Raw genomic sequence first — 20189 nt, 5'->3', positions numbered from 1 at the left:
CCTGGGGACCAGTCTGCCTTTGATGACTAACAAATTAGCTACAAGATTAGAAATTAGGGGCCGGGCGTGGTGGCTCACGCCTGTAATCCCAGCACTTTGGGAGGCTGAGGCGGGCGGATCATGAGGTCAGGAAATCGAAACCATCCTGGCTAACACGGTGAAACCTCGTCTCTACTAAAAATACAAAAGATTAGCCAGGCGTGATGGCGGGTGCCTGTAGTCCCAGTTACTCGGGAGGTTGAGGCAGGAGAATGGCGTGAACCCGGGAGGTGGAGCTTGCAGTGAGCCAAGATTGCGCCACTGCACTCCAGCCTGGGCGAGAGAGCGAGACTCTGTCTCAAAAAAAAAAAAAAAAAAAAAAAAATTAGAAATTATGGTTAGGAGGTCATGCAGCCTCTGGCTCCCCAGATTGCTCGTGGGGATAACATTACTATTGTAAAACCTAAGATGAATGCTTGAGATAGTTTGCAGACCTTGCACTGGATGGATCAGCTGACATCACCCAGATTGTAATCTGGCTCAGTGAGTTCTGCCTTCCCACTCAGGAACAAAAGACAGCAAGAAAAACTCACTTGGGCTCCCTGTGAGTCCATCTCCAACCTGACCAATCAGCACTCCCCACTTCCCAAGCCCCTACCCACCAAATTATCTTTAAAAACTCTCATCCCTCAAGGAGACTGATTTGAGTAATAATAAAACTGAGGCCTCCCGCACAGCCGGCTGTGCGTGAATTACTCTTTCTCCATTACAATTTCCCTGTTTTGATAAGTTGGCTCTGTCTAGGCAGCAGGTGAGGTGAACCCATTGGGGGGTTACAGATGCAGGAGGATTGCTTGAGCCCAGGAATTCAAGACCAGCCTAGGCAACATAGTGAGACTCCATCTCTACAAAAAAAAAATTTTTTGGCCGGGCGCGGTGGCTCATGCCTGTAATCCCAGCACTTTGGGAGGCCGAGGCAGGAGGATCACAAGGTCAGGAGATCGAGACCATCCTGGCTAAAATGGTGAAACCCTGTCTCTACTAAAAAAAAAAAAAAAAAAAAATTAGCCGGGCGTGGTGGCGAGCGCCTGTAGTCCCAGCTACTCGGGAGGCTGAGGCAGAAGACTGGCATGAACCCGGGAGGTAGAACTTGCAGTGAGCTGAGATCATGCCAGTGCACTCCAGCCTGGGTGACAGAGCGAGACTCCGTCTCAAAAAAATTTTTTTTTTAGTTAGCCAGGCGTGGTGGTTTGCTCCTGTAGTCCCAGCTACTAGGGAAGCTGAGGTAGGAGGATCAAATGAGCCCAGGAAGTTGAGGCTGCAGTGAGCCATGATCATGCCACTGCACTCCAGCCTGGATGACTGAGGAAGACCCTGTCTCTAACAATAAAAGTTTTTTTTGTTTTTTTTTTTGAGACGGAGTCTCGCTGTGTCGCCCAGGTTGGAGTGCTGTGGCCGGATCTCAGCTCACTGCAAGCTCCGCCTCCCGGGTTCACGCCATTCTCCTGCCTCAGCCTCCCGAGTAGTTGGGACTACAGGCGCCCGCCACCTCGCCTGGCTAGTTTTTTGTGTTTTTTAGTAGAGACGGGGTTTCACCGTGTTAGCCAGGATGGTCTCGATCTCCTGACCTCGTGATCCACCCATCTCGGCCTCCCAAAGTGCTGGGATTACAGGCTTGAGCCACCGCGCCCGGCCAAAAGTTTTAAAAGCACTTGGAGAGGTGACCAAAAATGCCAGTGTAGGGAACTTCAAAACTTCATCCCTCCACAAAAGCAACCAATAGCTAGCAAAAACTGTCAGAATCAACTTTTCTAGAATTCTGGAATCTAATCCAAAACTTACAAAAAAAAACACAAGAAAATGCTTAATGAAGAGACTACTAAATTGCAGTAAGAGGGCGCTGTGACATTTTAACCTACCCACTTACTATCCCCAGCTGCCCAGCTCAGTGGCAGCCTTGAAGACAAAGACACACATTCCGGGTGTGGGCCGCTGGTACTAGAGGGAGCAATTCAGACCTTACCCTCCAGAATTGTGGTCGTGTGGGGCCCTATCTGGTGGCTTCCTGAGGCAGCAGCTCAAGGGCTTCACTTTGCTTCACCTGCCTTAGAGCTTTCACCAGAGAAAAAGTGGCTTTCTAGCAGTGTGTGTTAAAATCTCTTTTTTTTTTTTTTGAGACGGAGTTTCACTCTTGTTGCCCAGGCTGGAGTACAATGGTAAGATCTCAGCTCACCACAACCTCTGCCTCCTGGGTTCAAGCAGTTCTCCTGCCTCAGCCTCCCAAGTAGCTGGGATTAGAGGTATGCGCCACTATGCCTGGCTAATTTTTGGTATTTTTAGTAGAGATAGAGTTTCTCCATGTTGGTCAGGCTGGTCACACATTCCTGACCTCAGGTGATCTGCCCGCTTCGGCCTCCCAAAGTGCTGGGATGACAGCGGGAGTCACTGCGCCGCCGGCTTGTTAAAATCTTTCAAAGGCAAATGAATTCTCCACAGCCACCTGAGTCAAGGAATCACAGCAGAGGCAGCAATAGATACACTAAGCAGCTTGGAAAGAAAGAGGCCATGAAAGGAAACACTTGGAGGGAATAAGGGCTTTGAAAAGCTTCCTTGTGTGCCAGGACATTCAGAAGGCTAGATGCATGACTAGGGCTAGAGGCGGACTCAGAAAATACCAGAGAAACCTGAACTTTAGGCTCTGCACAAGCAGGAAGTGAAGACTAAAGTAGAATTGTAAACAGCTTGGCTAAGTATTGAAAGACTGCTTCAATACACAGCCATGGTGGGCCAGGCGCAGTGGCTCAAGCCTGTAATCCCAGCACTTACAGGGAGTTTCTTGTGTTTGCTTCTTTTTTTTTTTTTTTTTTTGAGACGGAGTGTCGCTCTGTGGCCCAGGCTGGAGTGCAGTGGCCGGATCTCAGCTCACTGCAAGCTCCGCCTCCTGGGTTCACGCCATTCTCCTGCCTCAGCTTCCTGAGTAGCTGGGACTACAGGCGCCCGCCACCTCGCCCGGCTAGTTTTTTCTATTTTTTAGTAGAGACGGGGTTTCACCGTGTCAGCCAGGATGGTCTCGATCTCCTGACCTCGTGATCCGCCCGTCTCGGCCTCCCAAAGTGCTGGGATTACAGGCTTGAGCCACCGCGCCCGGCCTTGCGTTTGCTTCTATGGTTCCAGGCATTTAAGGATATCTCTGTCAAGTCACTAGCAGACCACTAAGCTAACAGAAGAGGGGCTTCCATGGCCACACATGACAAAGAATACAGACTTTCCTTCTAAAAAAAGTTTAGAGAAGTCACTAAACAGGGTGGGCGTGGTGGCTCACACCTGTAATCCCTGCACTTTGGGAGGCCAAAGCAGGTGGATCACCTGAAGTCAGGAGTTTGAGACCAGCTTGGCTAGCATAGTGAAACCCTATCTCTACGAAAAATACAAAAATTAGCTGGGTGTGGTGGTGCACACCTGTAATCCCAGCTACTTGGGAGGCTGAGGCAGGAAAATCACTTAAACCTGGGAGGTGGAGCTTGCAGTGACCTGAGATCTCACCACCACACTCTAGCCTGGGCCACAGAGCAAGACTCCACCCCAAAACAACAACAAAAAAAAGAAAAAAGAAAAGTCACTAAACAAACAACAATGACCCACAGCAAGCAGCAGCCACAACAAACCCTGGAGGGAGGGCATAAGCTGATTTCCAGAGTTGCCACATCATCATATTCAAAATGTTCCACTTTTCAACAAAAAAAATATGAGGCATGCAAAGAAACAAGACAATATGGTTCACATACTGGAAAAAAAAGAAATTAATAGAGACCAGCCACGGTGGCTCACATCTGTAATCCCAGCACTTTGGGAAGCCAAGGCAGGAGAATTGCTTGAGCCCAAGAATTCAAGACCAGCTTGGGCAACATAGTAAGACCCCATCTCTGCATATTTTTTTTAAATTAGCTTGGCATGTGGCCAGTAGACCCAACTACTCAGGAGGCTGAGATGGAAAGATTGCTTGAGTCCCAGAAGGTCAAGGTTGCAGTGAACTCTGGTCACACCACTGCAGTCCAGCCTGAGTGACAGAATGAGACTCTGTCTCGACAACAACAAAAAGAAAGAAAAGAAAGGAAAAGAAATGAAATGAATATAAATGAGTAGGAAAAATACATAAATGAATAGAAACTATCCCTGTGGAAACTCAGACATTGAACTTACTAGACAAAGACTTTATTAAACTGTCTTAAATATGCTCAAAGAGCTAAAGGAAATCATGAAAAAAGAACTAAAGGTAGCCAGGAAAATGATGTCTCACCACCTAGAGAATAAGAATACGGAGATAGAGGCAGTGTTTCCTGAAACTGGGTTAATTCTTTATAGAAATGTGAACACTGAATTTATTTTTTTAAAAATAATAAAAATTAAAAAAAAATAAAAACAGAAAACCAGAAAACATCTTATATGTACATAGGTCTTGAGTGAAGTGGCTGCCTTTTTTTCCTGCTTTTTATAGAAGAGATTGAGAATGGTACTCTAATCAAAAATAAAGTTTTGTAGTGGGACCAGGGGAGAAAAAAAAAAGAATACAGAGATAGAAATTACAGAAAGGGGCCGGGCGCGGTGGCTCAAGCCTGTAATCCCAGCACTTTGGGAGGCCGAGACGGGTGGATCACGAGGCCAGGAGATCGAGACCATCCTGGCTAACACGGTGAAACCCTGTCTCTACTAAAAAATACAAAAAAAATTAGCCGGGCGAGGTGGCGGGCACCTGTAGTCCCAGCTACTCGGGAGGCTGAGGCAGGAGAATGGTGTGAACCCGGGAGGCGGAGCTTGCAGTGAGCTGAGATCCAGCCACTGCACTCCAGCCCGGGCGACAGAGCGAGACTCCGTCTCAAAAAAAAAAAAGAAATTACAGAAAGGAACCAAATAGAAACTCTGAAGTTAAAAAGCACAACAACTGAAACATAAAAACCACTAGAGGGACTCAACAGTAGATTCATAAAAAAGGCAAAATAAAGATCAGTGAATTTGAAGCTAAGTTCATTGAGATTATCCAGCTGGAGGAGAAAAAAGAAAAACAAATGAAGGAAAATAAGTAGAGCCTAAGGGACTTGCAAGACACCATACAGAATACTAATATACACATAATGAGAATCCAAAAGGAAAAGAGAGAAAGGGAAAGAAATAATATTTGAAGATACAATGTCCTAAAAAGTTCCAAAATTTGATGAAAGACATAAGTCTACATATCCAGGAAGCTCAAGGAACTCCAAGTAAAAGAAATTCAGAGAGATCCACACTGAGATATGTTATCAAAGGCCAAAACAAAGAGAGAATCTTGGCCAAGCATGGTGGCACATGCCTGTAATCCCAGCATTTTCCGAAGCTGAAGCAGGCGGATCACTTGAGGTCAGGAGTCCAGCCTGGCTAACATGGTGAAACCCTATCTCTACTTTAAAAAAAAAAAAAAAAAAAAAATTAGCCAGGCATGGTGGCAAGTGCCTGTAATCCCAGCTACTTGGGAGGCTGAGGCAGGAGAATTACTTGAACGTGGGAGACTGAGGTTGCAGTGAGCCAAGATCATGCCACTGCACTGCAGCCTGGGCAACAGAGTGAGACTCTGTCTCGAAAAGTAAAAATATAAAATAATGCTTGATATGAGAGAGAGAAAAGAAAGAGGAAGCAGTTGGAGGCATATATCAGGGATGGAGGATGGGGCGCCTGTCAGGTGATGTCAGGGGTCAGGGAATGTATGGTAATTGTATGGTGAACGCTGGCATCCAGTGGCCTAAAGGACAGGGATGCAGGAGCGCCAAATCAGCACTCACCATCTCCCAGAAGTACATGGCCATCTGTGCCCTGTTCAGCAGCAGTGCCCAAATAAGCAGGTCACTCCAGGGGGCCTGCCCAAGGTCAGCATCCAGCGAGAGCAGCGAGGTGGCCTTGTCCGAGAGCAGACACATCTGCCAGCAAAACGAGGGGTGGTGAGGACTGGCCCCTCCCTAACACTGGCCACCACCAGCCCTGCCCCTGGTTTGCCACACCCCTGCTCTGGCCACGCCCCATTCCTGATGTAATCCCGCCCCCATGTCCTTCCCGCGGAGTGGGCACCCCCCCAGCTTTGCCCGGTCCTTACGCTCTCCCCGAAGCCCTGGCCTGGGTGAGGGTCCCAGGCGCCCCCGGAGGGGTACCTCGGCGCGCACATCTTCCCCAGCAGCATCCTCAGCACATGCCCCACGTCAGGGGGCCGGGGCTCCGCAGCTCCCCCTTTTTGGGCTAGGGCTTTGGTGCCTGCGCTGTGGGACGCCTGGTCCAAAAGGTTGCGGATGAGTGAGTGGGGGGGCGCCGCGCCGTAGAGTTGGGCCAGGCGCATCGGGGTCAGAAAGCGGCCCAGGCTGAGGCCGTGGGAGATGAGCAAGCGCACGAACTCGGGCCGGTCATTCAGCAGGGCGTCCATGAGGGAGGCTTCGAGATGGAAGGACTGGCAGGGGTGGGATGAATGGGGGAAGAGATTAGCTCAAAGGTTAAGGACAAGAGACGGGAGTACAAGGGTATGAGGGACGGACGGATGGATGGATGGATGGATGGATGGATGGATGGATGGACGGACGGACGGATGGATGGACAGACGGATGGATGGATGGACAGACGGATGGATGGACGGATGGACGGACGGATGGACAAACGGATGGATGGATAAAATGGATGGATGGATGGATGGATGGATGGATGGATGGATGGATGGATGGATGGATGGATGGATGGATGGACGGACGGACGGATGGATGGACAAATGGATGGATGGATAAATAGATGGATGAATGAACAGATGAATGGATAGATGGATGTACAGGGTGGATAGATGGATAGATGGACAGACGGATGGATGGGGAGAGAGGAAACAAGTTGGGGCAAATGGACAATCAGAGATGGATGGGCAATTAAGGGAAGGCTGGACAGGCCATAATGGAAGGAGGCAGGGTGGAAAGGTGTCTAAGAAGGCAGAGAGGGAGGAGAGCACAGTCCCTTTGTCAGGATGCCCAACCCCCAGGCCCTGACCCCTCACCCGCCATTGGATGTCCCCCCGAAAGAGTTCACTCTGGGCAATGTCCACGCGGTTCCAAGCTACAGCCAAACGCAGCTCATCCAGGTAGGCTGAGGCCTCCGAGCTCCCACAGGCTGGAAAGATTAGAGGGAGAAGGGGCAAGAAGTCAGGGGAGGAGGGACATCTTATGAATGCGTATTTTGCTTCTATTTTGCATGCCTGGCTTTTAAACTCTGCATAAAGGGGGTGCTACTGGGCAGAGTGTGGGGGTCTTTAAGCAGTCAGGTTATGATAAGCATAAGGTCATTTGGCTCAGGGCCAGAGCACAGACCACTCACTGGTTTACAGCCCCCAAGAAGAAAGAAAAGGAATCACTTATTCATTTAATATTTATTGAGGTATGTTATGGACCAAGCAGTGGAGAGAGAAATCGGATACACTTCCTACCCTGAAGAAGCTGGTTCTATTGGGGAAAATATGTCCTCCCAACACATAACTACCTTTAGAGTGCTCGGTGCCCTCAGAGGTGGGCATATAATATGATTAGAACCCAGAGGAGGATATGGTCACAGAGGTATAGAGTGGCCCAAGACAGCTCCCAGAGAATGGGTGTTGAGGTAGCGCTTTGAAAGACCACCAGGATTGGGAGGTGTGCATCTAAGATGGGAAAAGGGTGTTCAAAGCAGCAGGCACAGCAGAAGCAAAGGCCTGGGTGCAAAAACAAAACAAAACAAAACAACAACAAAACAAAAACCACACAGCAGATGATGACAAATGTGAGTCACACTGATTTCTGAAACTTGGGGTATGTTGTGAGGGGAAAGAGGTGACAACAGCACAAAATGAGATTGGAAAAAATCTGAACGTGAGAGGGACTCGGAGAGACCCTGGAGGTCTAAAACAGCAAGAGAGAACAAGAAACCCTTAAAAATTTGATCCAGCTATTTAGTGGATCCAAACATGTACAGTCAACAGGGGCATGAAAAGTCCCGAAGGGCATTTATTGTGACATGGAGTTAGGTTTCCTTCTGCCTCCACTTGCTCTGTATCTATCTCCAAAACAAATTCATGTCATTCTGGTTGCTCCAAAAACTGGTACCACAGAAAGAGAGAATCTCATGCAGTGGAGATGAGCAATGGGCTCTGGGGCAGGCAGACGTGGGTTCCAGTCCCCGGTCCACCAGTACCAGCTGAGTGACTTCAGGCAAGCCATTGGACCTTGGGAGCCTCGGTTTCCTCATCTATGAAATGGGAAATAGTGGCACCCCCTTCAGAGCACTGTAATCAATGACAGTAACTGTGGGAGGAAGTTCCACGCTGTGGTGACTCTGCAGCTTGACCAGTGTAGCCTCTAAGGCTGTAGTTGAGGAAACAGAGGCCCAGAAAGGCAGTCACATGTTTAGGACCACATGGCTTTCTGTGCTCTTTCAAAACCCAGACGTCCATTCAGAGCAGGCTTTTCTGTGATTTTCTACAATTCTAGGAAGCTCTCCTACTTCCCCCATGGTTTCAAAAGAAGCAAACAAAATCGTTTATTTATTTATTTTTTGAGACGGAGTCTTACACTGTCGCAGGGGCTGGTGTGCAGTGGCACAATCTCGGCTCACTGCAATCTCTGCCTCCCGGGTTCAAACGATAACAGGCGCTGGTCGCCACGCCCAGCCCGGCTAATTTTTTTTGTATTTTTAGTAGAGACGGGGTTTCACTATGTTGGCCAGGCTCGTCTTGAACTCCTGACCTCGTGATCTGCCCGCCTCAGCCTCCCAAAGTGCTGGGATTATAGATGTGAGCCACCGCACCCGGCCCAAAATCATTTGTAACATTTTGCTTTATAGGCCGGGCGTGGTGGCTCATGCCTGCAATCCTAGCACTTTGGGAGGCCAAGGTGGGCGGATTGCCTGAGCTCAGGAGTTCGAGACCAGCCTGGGTAGCACAGTGAAACCCCGTCTCTGCTAAAATACAAAAAATTAGCCGGGCATGGTGGCATGCGTCTGTAGTCCCAGCTACTCAGGAGGCTAAGGCAGGAGAATCGCTTGAACCTGGGAGGCAGAGGTTGCAGTGAGCCGAGATCGCATCACTGCATTCCAGCCCGGGTGACAGAGCAAGACTCCATCTTAAATAATAATAATAATAATAGGCTGGGCGCAGTGGCTCATGCCTGTAATCCCAGCACTTTGGGAGGCCGAGGTGGGCAAATCACCTGAGGTGAGGAGTTCGAGACCAGCCTGACCAACATGGAGAAACCCCACGTCTACTAAAAATACAAAATTAGCTGGGTGTGGTGGTGCATGCCTGTAATCCCGGCTACTTGGGACACTGAGGCAGGAGAATCACTTGAACCCAGGAGGTGGAGGTTGCGGTGAGCCGAGATCACATCATTGCACTCCAGCCTGGGCAACAAGAGTGAAACTCTGTCTCAGAAATAATAATACCTTGCTTTATATTCTGCCTTAATCTGGCACCATATGTCACCTGGACACCCGACCCTGTCCCCACCTTGTCCCTTCATACTCACCATGTTCCATACTCAACTCAGTGTCTAGCCCTCCAATTCATCTTCCCTACATCCTCATCTCAGGAATGGCCCCTCCATCTACCCAGTCAATAAGGCAGATCCCCAGGTACTGTCCTTGTCCCTTCCTGCCCCTCCCATCTCACAGGCCATCAGCCCCCAAGCTCCATGTCCCATGTCCAGCCTCCTGACTCTCTGCTGAGCCTCCCCTTCTGTCCCCCTGGCCCCAGCGGCAGCTCAAGCTTCAGCCCCCCACAACCACTGTCACTGCAGTCTCTTCTCTCCTCTCCACTCTGCCCCCACCCACTCCCAGAGGCTCTGCTTTTGTTTTTGTTTTTTGTGACAGGGTCTTCCTCTGTCACCCAGGCTGGAGTGCAGTGGCGCCATCACAGCTCACTTCAGCTTTGAGACATCCTGGGCTCAAGCGATCCTCCTGCCTCAGCCTCCCAAGTAGCTGGAACTACAGGGACATAGTGCCATGCCCAGCTAATTTTTTATAGAAATGGGGGTCTCATTACGCTGCCCAGGCTCGTCTCAAACTCCTGGGCTCAAGTGAACCTCCTTCCTTGGCCTTCCAAAGTGCTGTAATTACAGGCATGAGCCTTCACACTTGGCCAGAGAGTCTTTTTTATCCACACAACCGACCCTGGTCCTCTGCTGCCTCTCGAGGACAGCCTTTAGACCCTCTGCCTGGCATCTGAGGTCCTGGGTGGTTTGGCCCTACCCGCCTTACTGGCCTTGTCTCCAACACTCCCTTCATGCCAATGATACATACCAACCCTGCCAGCCTCTGACCTCTCTCCAAACATGCCCCTTCCTATGGGCTTGAGAATTATACAGACTCACATGAAAAGCCGGACCCCTGCTACCAGCCAGATGACCTTGGGCAAGCCATTTTTCCTCTCTCTGAGCCTCAGTCTCTTCATCTGCAAAATGGAGTGATAATCCTTGCAGGCAGGGAAGGGAGATGAAGGGCAAAAGAATACACCAACTGCCCAGCACTAGGCTTGCCTATGCTAGACTCTTAAGAAGCATTCATGGGCCAGGGCCGGTGGCTCATGCCTGTAATCCCAGCACTTTGGGAGGCCGAGGTGGGCAGATCACGAGGTCAGGAGGTCAAAACCATCCTGGCCAACATGGTAAAACCCCGTCTCTACTAAAAATACAAACATTAGCCAGGCGTAGTTTGCACCTGTAGTCCCAGCTTCTCCGGCGGCTGAGGCAGGAGAGTCACTTGAACCCTGGAGGTGGAGCTTGCAGTGAGCCGAGATGGCGCCACTGCACTCCAGCCTGGGCGACAGAGCGAGACACCGTCTCAAAAAAAAAAAAAAAGACCTTGCCCCTTCTTTCTTGCTGAAATTCCATCCATTCAACTCCGCTATCCCCAGGCCTATCAGCCATCTACAGTTCCCCCAGTGGACTGCGATCACTTACATGCGCCTGCTGGGCTTACACCACCACCCCCTCAAACCACATCTTACAGAGCTGCCTGATTTTCTCTCAGGAGGCTGCTGAGTTAAATTCCGCAGAGTGAATCAGATTTGCCCACTGAGAGTCACCTTATACTGAAGGATGTGCCCCCAGAGGAAATGGAATCATATTAAGACGAGATTCCTCTTACTGGGCCCCCACCAGGGACCGGGCACAACTCATACCTTGCCTTGGAGGCTTATAACACTCCTGCAAGATATTATCACCACTTTCCACAGAGAGAAACTGGGGCTCAGAGAGGGGAAGCTGCTTTCTCAAGACCACACAGCAAGAAAGAGGCCAAGCTGGTTTGTTTCTTTTTGATTGTTTGTTTGTTTCTTTTTGAGACAGAGTCTCGCTCTGTCGCCCAGGCTGAAATGCAGTGGTAACCCCAGCACTTTGGGAGACGGAGGCAGGAGGATCAGTTGAGGCCAGGAGTTCATGACCAGCGTGGGCAACAGAGCAAGACCTCGTCTGTACCAAAAAAAAAAAAAAATTTTTAAATTTACCAGGTGTAGTGGCGGGCAGGTGTGTTCCCAGCTACTCAGAAGGCTGAGGTAGGAGGATCACTTGAGCCTGGGAGGTTGAGGCTGCAATGAGCCGTGATCACACCACTGTACTCCAGACTGGCCTACAGAGCAAGACCCTGTCTCAATAAATAAATAAATAAGCCCCACTCCAGCCTCTTCCAGGTGCGTATTATGCTTCCCCGCCTTGGTTTTCATCATTCTGTCCTCCAAGCTGCCATTTCTAGTGAAATATCTGGACTTCCTCACAGGGAGACAGTGTTTTGGTTCATGTCTAGACAAAGTGCTTCACGCATACTGGACGCATCTAGGGAAGGAAGAACGGGTGGGTGGATGGATAGATGGAAGAGCAGTTGGATGGATGAATGAAAAGATGGAGGGGTAGATGGGTAAATGGATGAAAGATTAATGAATGGAGGAATGAGTGGATAGAATTGTCCATGGATGTGTGGACGGACAGGTGAGAAGATGGATGGATGGAGAATAGGTAGATGGTATCGATGGATGTGTGGATGGACAGGTGAGAAGATGGATGGATGGAGGAATGAGTGGATGGAATTCTCAGGAATTGTCGGTGGATGTGTGGACGGACAGGTGAAAGGATGGATGGATGAAGGAATGACAGATGACTGGAAGGATGGGTAGGTAAAGAGATGGAAAGATCGACCTGTACATATGGATGGATGGCTGGAAAGATGAAAGAATGGCTGGATGGATCCAATAGAGGAAAGCAGACGCTGGAACATAATGGAAGCATCCGGGAAAACTACCCAAATAGCACCATGCAAAGCCCCAAAGGGGAGAGATATTAAGAGGGGTAAAGGGGGCCTTGGATTATAGAGGGTGGATGAAGTGCCCAGGCCAGGAAAGGTGTCCAAGGTTGAACTGAGAGAGGGGGAGGACTGGAGGGTACAACTTTTACCCTTCACAAGGGCCTTCAAAACTATGGTCTCGAATTCCTCAGACCCATCCTCAGAAGAATAGACTGTCAGGAGCTCCTTCCGGGTCATAATCCTCTCCACCTGTGGAACAGCCAGTTCTGGATCCCTAGCCCAGCTCCATCCCCAGCTCCTGTTGGGCCCTGTCCAAAGGGATAGAGGAGGCCACTCCCCCCCAGGACCTAATAGTCCAGGTGCCCAGAACCCTCTACTCCTGGAACCTGGAAGTCCAGGCCCCCAGCCCCTCCTCCCTCAGACCCAGGAGCCCAAGTCCCCAGTTCCCTCCCATCTCAGGATCCAGAGTTGGGCCCCCAGTGTCATACCTGGGCCTGCAGGACCTCAGGGTCCCCTTTGGGAAAGAAACGCCTGATTCGATCCCGGGCTTCGCCTTGCCTGGCTCCCCCACTCCCTGGGGCCAGAGTATCTTCCAGGGTCTCCGCCAGGCAGTCCGCAGCTCCCCCAGAGCCGGCCACGAGGAGACAGGGGAGCTGAGCCTGGGTGGCGTTCTCTATTTGCTACAGGATAAAGGGGAGAGTCACGTCAGAGAAGGCAGGATATTCACGCTACCCGGAGTCAGACCCCCAGACCCTCCCTAAGACTCAGGACCCAGGAGTCCTAGCCCCCAACTCTCCTTCCCCCTTAGATCCAGGCGTCCAGGCCCCCTGTACCGTCAACATCTTCTCATCACCGTCGATCAGGAGGAGCAGGACAGGGATGTCAATTCCAGTCCCTGAGGCAAGAAGAGAAGGGGGCTTGATTACCTCCCATCAGCCTTTGCTGGAGATAGGAGAAAACCACATATCCCAGGAGTCCCTGGGGCAAATATCAGCCTTGTCCTAATCTTCTGTTCAGAGGCTCATTGGAATTGTCATTTCTTTTTTTAATTAACTATGTATTTATTTTAGAAATGAGGGTCTTGCTGTGTTGGCCAGGGTGGTCTCGAACTCCTGGCCTCAAGCAATCCTCCCAACTTAGCCTCCCAAAGCGCTGGGATTACAGGCATGAGCCACCGCACCAGCCTAACTTTTGAAACAGGGTGTTACTCTGTCACCCAGGCTGGAGTGCAGGGGCATGATCACACCTCACTGCAGTCTTGATCCTCCTACTTTAGCCTCCTAAGTAGCTGGGACCACAGGCATGCACCACCGTGCCCAGCTAACTTTTTAATTTTTGGTAGAGACGGAGGTCTTGCCATCTTGCCCAGGCTGGTCTCGAACTCCTGGACTCAAGGAATCCTCCCACCTTGGCCTCCCAAAGTGCTGGAATTACAGCTGTGAGCCAGCGTGCCCGGCCAGAATTGTCATGTGTTTGAACACTTCAGGAGGGAGCTAGATTTTGAAGACAGTAATGCTTAACTTCCCCAGGGAGGAGGGGGCTGAGGACCTGGACTCCTGAGTCTCTGAATGAGGCAGGTGTTTCTTGCATGAGTCAATCCTGTAACTGATTAATCATCAGGAGCCAGAGGGAGTGAAAGTTCAAACAGAAAGTAAAGGAAATGGGAATAGAAAGGGCTATCCAAACACAATGTAGATATGTACTAAAATCCAAATGCACCATAAAGATAAGATTATACTAACTCTATTCCCATTAAAATTAGAAACTACGCCAGGCGAGGTGGCTCACGCCTGTAATCCCACCACTTTGGGAGGCCGAGGCGGGTGGATTACCTGAGGTCAGGAGTTCAAAACCAGCATGACCAACATGGTGAAACCTCATCTCTACTAAAAATACAAACATTAGGCCAGGCGCGGTGGCTCACGCCTGTAATCCCAGCACTTTGGGAGGCCGAGGCGGGCAGATCACGAGGTCAGGAGTTCGAGATCAGCCTGACCAACATGGTGAAACCCCGTCTCTACTAAACATACAAAAATTAGCCGGGCATGGTGGCACATGCCTGTAATCCCAGCTACTCAGGAGTTTGAGGCAGGAGAATCGCTTGAACCCAGGAGGCGGAGGTTGCAGTGAGCCAAGATCATGCCACTGCACTCCAGCCTGGGTGACAAAGCGAGACTCCGTCTCAAAAAAACACGAAAATTTGCCGGGCATTGCGCCACATGCCTGTGGTCCCAGATACTCAGGAGGCTGAGGCAGGAGAATCACTTGAGCCCAGGAGGCAGAGGTTGTAGTGAGCTGTGATTGCACCACTGCACTCCAGCCTGGGTAACAGAGAGAGACCCTTTTTCAAAAAAAAAAAAAGAAAGAAAGAAAGAAAATTATACCTGGGAATTAATTCATCCAGAAAGGCACAGGACATTTATGAGGAATCTTACAAATTTTATTTAAGGACAGGTCTAATAAGTGGAAAAACTAACAGTAAGTCAACTTGTCACAAATTAACATATAAATTCAATACAGCCTGGAGAAAGAGGGAGGTTAAGAGGAAGTTTGGAGGTGTTTACCCCATTTTGAATGGAACAGAATCATTTTAAACTTCATATGGAAAAATAAGTGTCAGAGAAGAGCCAAGAAATTGTTCAGAAAGGACAGTGAGAAGGAGCTTTCATTAACATATATTAAAGCATCTTTATTTATTTATTTATTTTTATGATTGAGACAGGGTCTCACTCTGTCACCCAGGCTGGAGTGCAGTGATACCATCTCGGCTGACTGCAGCCTCCACTTCCTGAGCTCAAGCAATCCTCCCACCTCAGCCTCCCCAGTAGCTGGGACTACAGGCATGTGCCACCATGCCTGGCAATTTATTTTTATTTTTATTTTTGTAGAGATGGGGTTTCATTATGTTGCCAGGCTGGTCTTGAATTCCTGAGTTCAAGTGATCCACCCGCCTCGGCCTCCTAAATTGCTGGATTACAGGCGGGAGCCACCACACCTGGCCTTAAAACATCTTTAAACTGCTATAATCAAAGCATAGTTTGGCCCCAAGAATATATAAGTAGAGAAAAAAAAAGTTTTCAAAACGGATTTCAACAGATAAAGGATCTGAATACGCAACCACAAGAATTTCTATTCAGCTAGGAAAGGATGGTTTATTTATTAAATGGTCATAAAGAAAACATAGCTTCTCATTTGGATGAACAGAAATATAGACTCCTGACCTCAAAATATGTAAAAAATCATTTCCAGATGGAATAAAGGTTTAAATATAAAACTATGAGATATTAAAAGACGACTTAGGAGAATATTTGTCTTGGAGTGGGATGAGCCTTTCTAAGACAGGCAGCCAAGGGGTTATAAAAGAGACAAAAGCTATATCTAACCCCATGAAAACGATAGGATTTTTTTATAGCAATAGACACCACATAAAAGTCGCTTTTTACATTTTGTTGCTGGGCGCAATGGCTTATGCCTGTAATCCCAGCATTTTGGGAGGCCAAGGTGGGTGGATTGCTTGAGCTCAGGAGTTCGAGACCAGCTTGGGCAACATGGCAAAATCCCGCTTCTACTGAAAACACAAAAAATTAGCTGGGCGTGGTGTGATGATGTGCACCCGTGGTTCTAGCTACTCAGGAGGCTGAGGTGGAAGGATTCCTTGAGCCCAGGAGGCGGAGATTGCAGTGAGCCAAGATCACACCACTGTACCACTGCACTTCAGCCTGGGTGACAGAGTGAGACCCTACCTCAAAAAAAAAGACCTTTTGTTTAGCATCATTTGTAGTGTCAAACATTAGTAAACCTTAGATATCCATAAACTGGGAATTTTTTTTATTTTTTTAAACTGTAATCCCATGAAAGATTCGATTGGGGAATTTTTTTTTTTTTTTTTTAGAGGAAGTCTCGCTCTGTCGCCCAGGCTGGAGTGCAGTGGCATGATCTCCGCTCACGGTAACCTCCGCCTCCCAGGTTCAAGTGATTCTCCTGCCTCAGCTTCCCGAGTAGCTGGGATAATAGACGCGCGGCACCATGCCTGGTTAATTGTTTGTATTTTTAGTAGAGATGGGGTTTCACCATGTTGGCCAGGCTGGTCTCGAACCCCTGACCTCAGGTGATCTGCCTGCCTCAGTCTCCCAAAGTGCTGGGATCACAGGCGTGAGCCACTGCACCTGGCCTTAGATTGGGGAAATTTTTAAATAACAGATGGGGACAGGCACGGTGGCTCATGCCTGTAATCTTAGTACTTTGGGAGGCCAAGGTTGGTGGACCACTTTAGCCTAGGAGTTCAAGACTGGCCTGGGCTACATAGAGAGACCTCACCTCTACAAAGAATACAAAAATTAGCTCAGTGTGATGGCATGTGCCTGTTGTCCCAGTTACTCGGGAGGCTGAGGTGGGAGGATCACCTGAGCCTGGGGAGGCTGAGATTACAGTGAGCCATGATTGTGCCATTGCACACAGCCTGGGTGACAGTGAGGCCCAGTCTCAAACAAAGAAAAAGCAAAGGGTACATCCTTACTAAGGAAGATCATGCAGCAATTAGGAGAAGAAGCAAGATAGAGAAGTTTAAACCTAAAAGGATGGTCATGAAAAATGTGTAAGCCAGGTGCAATGGCTCATGCCTGTAATCACAGCACTTTGGGATGCCAAGGTAGGCAGATCACCTGAAGTCAGGAGTTCGAGACCAGCCTGGCCAACGTGGTGAAATCCCATCTCTATTAAAAATACAAAAATTACCTGGTGTGGTAGCAGGCATCTGTAATCCCAGCTACTCGGGAAGCTGAGGCAGGAGAATTGCTTGAACTCAGGAGGCAGAGGCTGCAGTGAGCCAAGGTCGTGCCACTACACTCCAGCCTGGACAACAGAGCGAGACTCCATCTCAAGATAAAAAATGCATCAAGCTCTCCCCCTTCGTGCATTTTTCTGTATGCATGAGAGATTTCAAAATAAAGTCTGTTTGTTTGTTTGTTTGTTCGTTTGAGATGGAGTCTTGCTCTCTCACCCAGTGGCTTGATCGTGGTTCACTGCAACCTCCACCTCCCGGGTTCAAGCAATTCTCTCACCTTAGCCTCCCAAGTAGCTGGGATTACAGGCACACAACACCACAACTGGCTAATGTTTTGAAATTTTTTATTCTTTATTATTATTATTTGGTAGAGACAAGGTCTTGCTCTGTTACCCAGGCTGGTCTTGAATTCCTGGCCTCAAGCAATCCTTCTGCCTCGGCCTCCCAAAGTGTTGGGATTACTCATGTGAGTTACCTCACTCCCAGACAGAGGTTTTGGTTTTGTTTTTGTTTTTAATTTATTTTTTGTTTGTTTGTTTTTAATTAATTAATTTTTTTTGAGACCGAGTCTCGCTCTGTCGCCCAGGCTGGAGTGCAGTGGCCAGATCTCAGCTCACTGCAAGCTCCGCCTCCCAGGTTCCTGCCATTCTCCTGCCTCAGCCTCCAGGTAGCTGGGACTACAGGCCCAGCCACCTGCGCCCGGCCCCAATTTTTTGTATTGTTACACTGAAGGGCAAGGGTTTCCACCATGTTATGAGCTGGTCTCCAATCTCCTGACCTTGTGATCACCCTTTCGGCTTCCCAAAGTGCTGGGATTACAGGCGTGAGCCTCCGCGCCTGGCCTCAGAGGTTTTTAAAAACATGAATAATGATGGGGAAAGACACTTAACCATAGGTAATTCCCCAAATTTCGGCCAGACCAAACTACTGGGATCTTGAGCACTGGGGTCGTGGGTTGTGGGTCATGGGTTCAAGAAGCCACGCACCTCCCACGCCCGTCTTCTGCTGCGAGATGTAGGACTCCAGCCTGGCCCGAGGCGGCTCTGCTTTGGCGGCAGTGCGTGCCGTCGTCCACCAGGAAGAAGGCCGAGTAGTTGTAGTCCAGGGGAAACTGGACGCAGGTCTCGGTGTACGTGCCACGGTGCCTGGGGCAGAGCCCTGGGGAAAAATGGCCAGACCAGGGCGTCTCCTCATCAGGGCCAGGACAGACACAAGGCCCTCCTCATCCCTCAGACCCAGGAGTCCAAGCCCCTCCTCCCTCAGACCCAGGAGTCCGGGCCCCCAGCCCCTCCTCCCTCAGACCCAGGAGTCCGGGCCCCTCCTCCTCCCTCAGACCCAGGGGTCCAGGCCCCCAGCCCCTCTCCCTCAGACCCGGGGTCAGCCCCTCCTCCCTCAGGCCAGATTCAGATCCTCAGCCCCTCCTCCTCCAGACCCAGGAGTCCAGATCCTCAGCCCCTCCTCCCTCAGACCCAGGTGTCCAGATCCTCAGCCCCTCCTCCCTCAGACCCAGGAGTCCGGGCCCCTCCTCCTCCCTCAGACCCAGGAGTCCGGGCCCCTCCTCCTCCCTCAGACCCAGGGGTCCGGGCCCCGAGCCTCTCCTTCCTCAGACTTCAGGTGTCCAGGCCTCCAGTCCCTTTTCTCCAAGTCCTACCTTGGGGTTGGTGAGGGTGTCTCTATTCCGGACCACACCCCAGGGGGCCACACCCATGGCCACCACCTTGGTGCCCCCAGTGCTGGCCGTCTGATGGTCCCGCACAGCCACACCAACATGCCGGTCGATGCCCGTGTGCAGACCCCCAGTGACAATCCAGGCTCCTACGCAGACGCCGAGGAACACGCAGAGGCAGAGGGAGAAAAACCAAGAGTAAGACAGAGACATACACAGAGACTGGGTGGCGGGGAAGAGGCCACCCAGAGTCGTAGGGGAGATGGCAGGCAGGCCAAGGCCCAGGAGACAGCCCCACCCCACCCTCGGTCACCTGTGCTCTGGGCAGCCCGCACCAGCCCACGACGCAGCAGGTCCTGCAGCCAGGTCTGGAGGACGGGGCCCCTCGACCCCCCCAGCACTGACACCACCAGGTTAGGGAACTGCAGCGGAAGCCCCACATCGTTTCCTCGATCAGTCGACATTCTCGTTTCCTCATCAAAAACGTCAATTTTCCGTTTCAAATCAATTTCGACTCAAAGCTCATCAAGATCCGCTCAAAATCGCGTCAGATCCGACTCATCAAAATCAGGGCTCCATCACTCCCGTTTCCGTGAAACAAGACAGAGAGATGGGGATAGAGACCAACAAGGGACAAAACAAAGAGACAGGACAAAGGAATAGAAGAGAGGACAAAGACAGAAGAGGGAGAGAGACAGAGAACCCTAAGACAGAGAGAGGGGGACAAGACAGAGAGAGAGAGGGGACAAGACTAGAGGGACACAGAGACAGATGGAGACAGAGACACAGAGACACAGAGAGAAGGAGACCACCTCAGAGAGAAGACAGGTGGGGCGGAGGGGACACAGAGAGCAAAGACAAGGATGAGCGGAGGGGGCCAGCGTTCAGCACGGGCGTCCCGGCTCCACTCTGGAGCCCCGAGCATGCAGCCCCCTGGTGCCCGGGCCCTGCCCACACAGGCCTGCCTCACATTGCTGTGCTTGCGGCCGGCCCCCATGAAGTCCAGCTCTCCGTAGGCATCGGTGGGCTTCTCCGTGGTGTGTGCATCGCTGTCCCACACGGTCACCACGGCTGCCCCGAAGGCATCCTCCATGGCCACTGCAGGGTGGGCGGTCCGGGGGCGCCCACACTGGCACAAGGTCCCTCTGGGGGTGCAGGGCGGAGCGTGAACCCAGGGCTGCCCCCCGACCCCAGTATCCGGTCGGTGTGTTCATGCTTCTGTAGAGGGGCTGTTGACACTGACCCCGCACCCGCAGAGGCAGTCAGAGTCCACGCTGCCCCTGGCCCTGGCTCTGACCACCTCAGGGAGAGACTGGAGCCGAGGACAGTCCCCCTTCCCCATGAGAAGGAAGCCAGTGAGTCCAGAAAGCCTGAGCAGGAAGAGGTGGGTCACCGTCATCTGCGGAGCCTCAAGTGCAAAGGCAGAGGGCCACTGGGGGTATCCTCGCTGTG

General features: G+C 50.6%; 1 protein-coding gene across 1 annotated transcript in view; it reads right to left on the bottom strand.

Moving 5' to 3' along the window:
• TRPM4 (transient receptor potential cation channel subfamily M member 4) overlaps positions 1 to 19944 on the bottom strand; it is a gene marked incomplete at its 5' end in the record, with an annotated part of 32126 nt that extends 12182 nt beyond the window's left edge. The window contains 11 exon segments of the mRNA XM_031662534.1: positions 5790 to 5924; positions 6098 to 6442; positions 7028 to 7140; positions 12438 to 12537; positions 12777 to 12968; positions 13122 to 13183; positions 18058 to 18107; positions 18109 to 18194; positions 18681 to 18886; positions 19051 to 19210; positions 19708 to 19944. Of these exon segments, the coding sequence (XP_031518394.1) occupies positions 5790 to 5924; positions 6098 to 6442; positions 7028 to 7140; positions 12438 to 12537; positions 12777 to 12968; positions 13122 to 13183; positions 18058 to 18107; positions 18109 to 18194; positions 18681 to 18886; positions 19051 to 19210; positions 19708 to 19944 (1686 nt within the window).
• Between the last annotated feature and the right edge of the window lie 245 nt (positions 19945 to 20189).

Source organism: Papio anubis, unplaced genomic scaffold, assembly GCF_008728515.1.
Source record: "Papio anubis isolate 15944 unplaced genomic scaffold, Panubis1.0 scaffold727, whole genome shotgun sequence".
Taxonomy (NCBI): Eukaryota; Metazoa; Chordata; class Mammalia; order Primates; family Cercopithecidae; genus Papio; species Papio anubis.
Note: the sequence above shows the minus strand (reverse complement) of the source record. Positions and strands in the feature narration are given on the sequence as shown.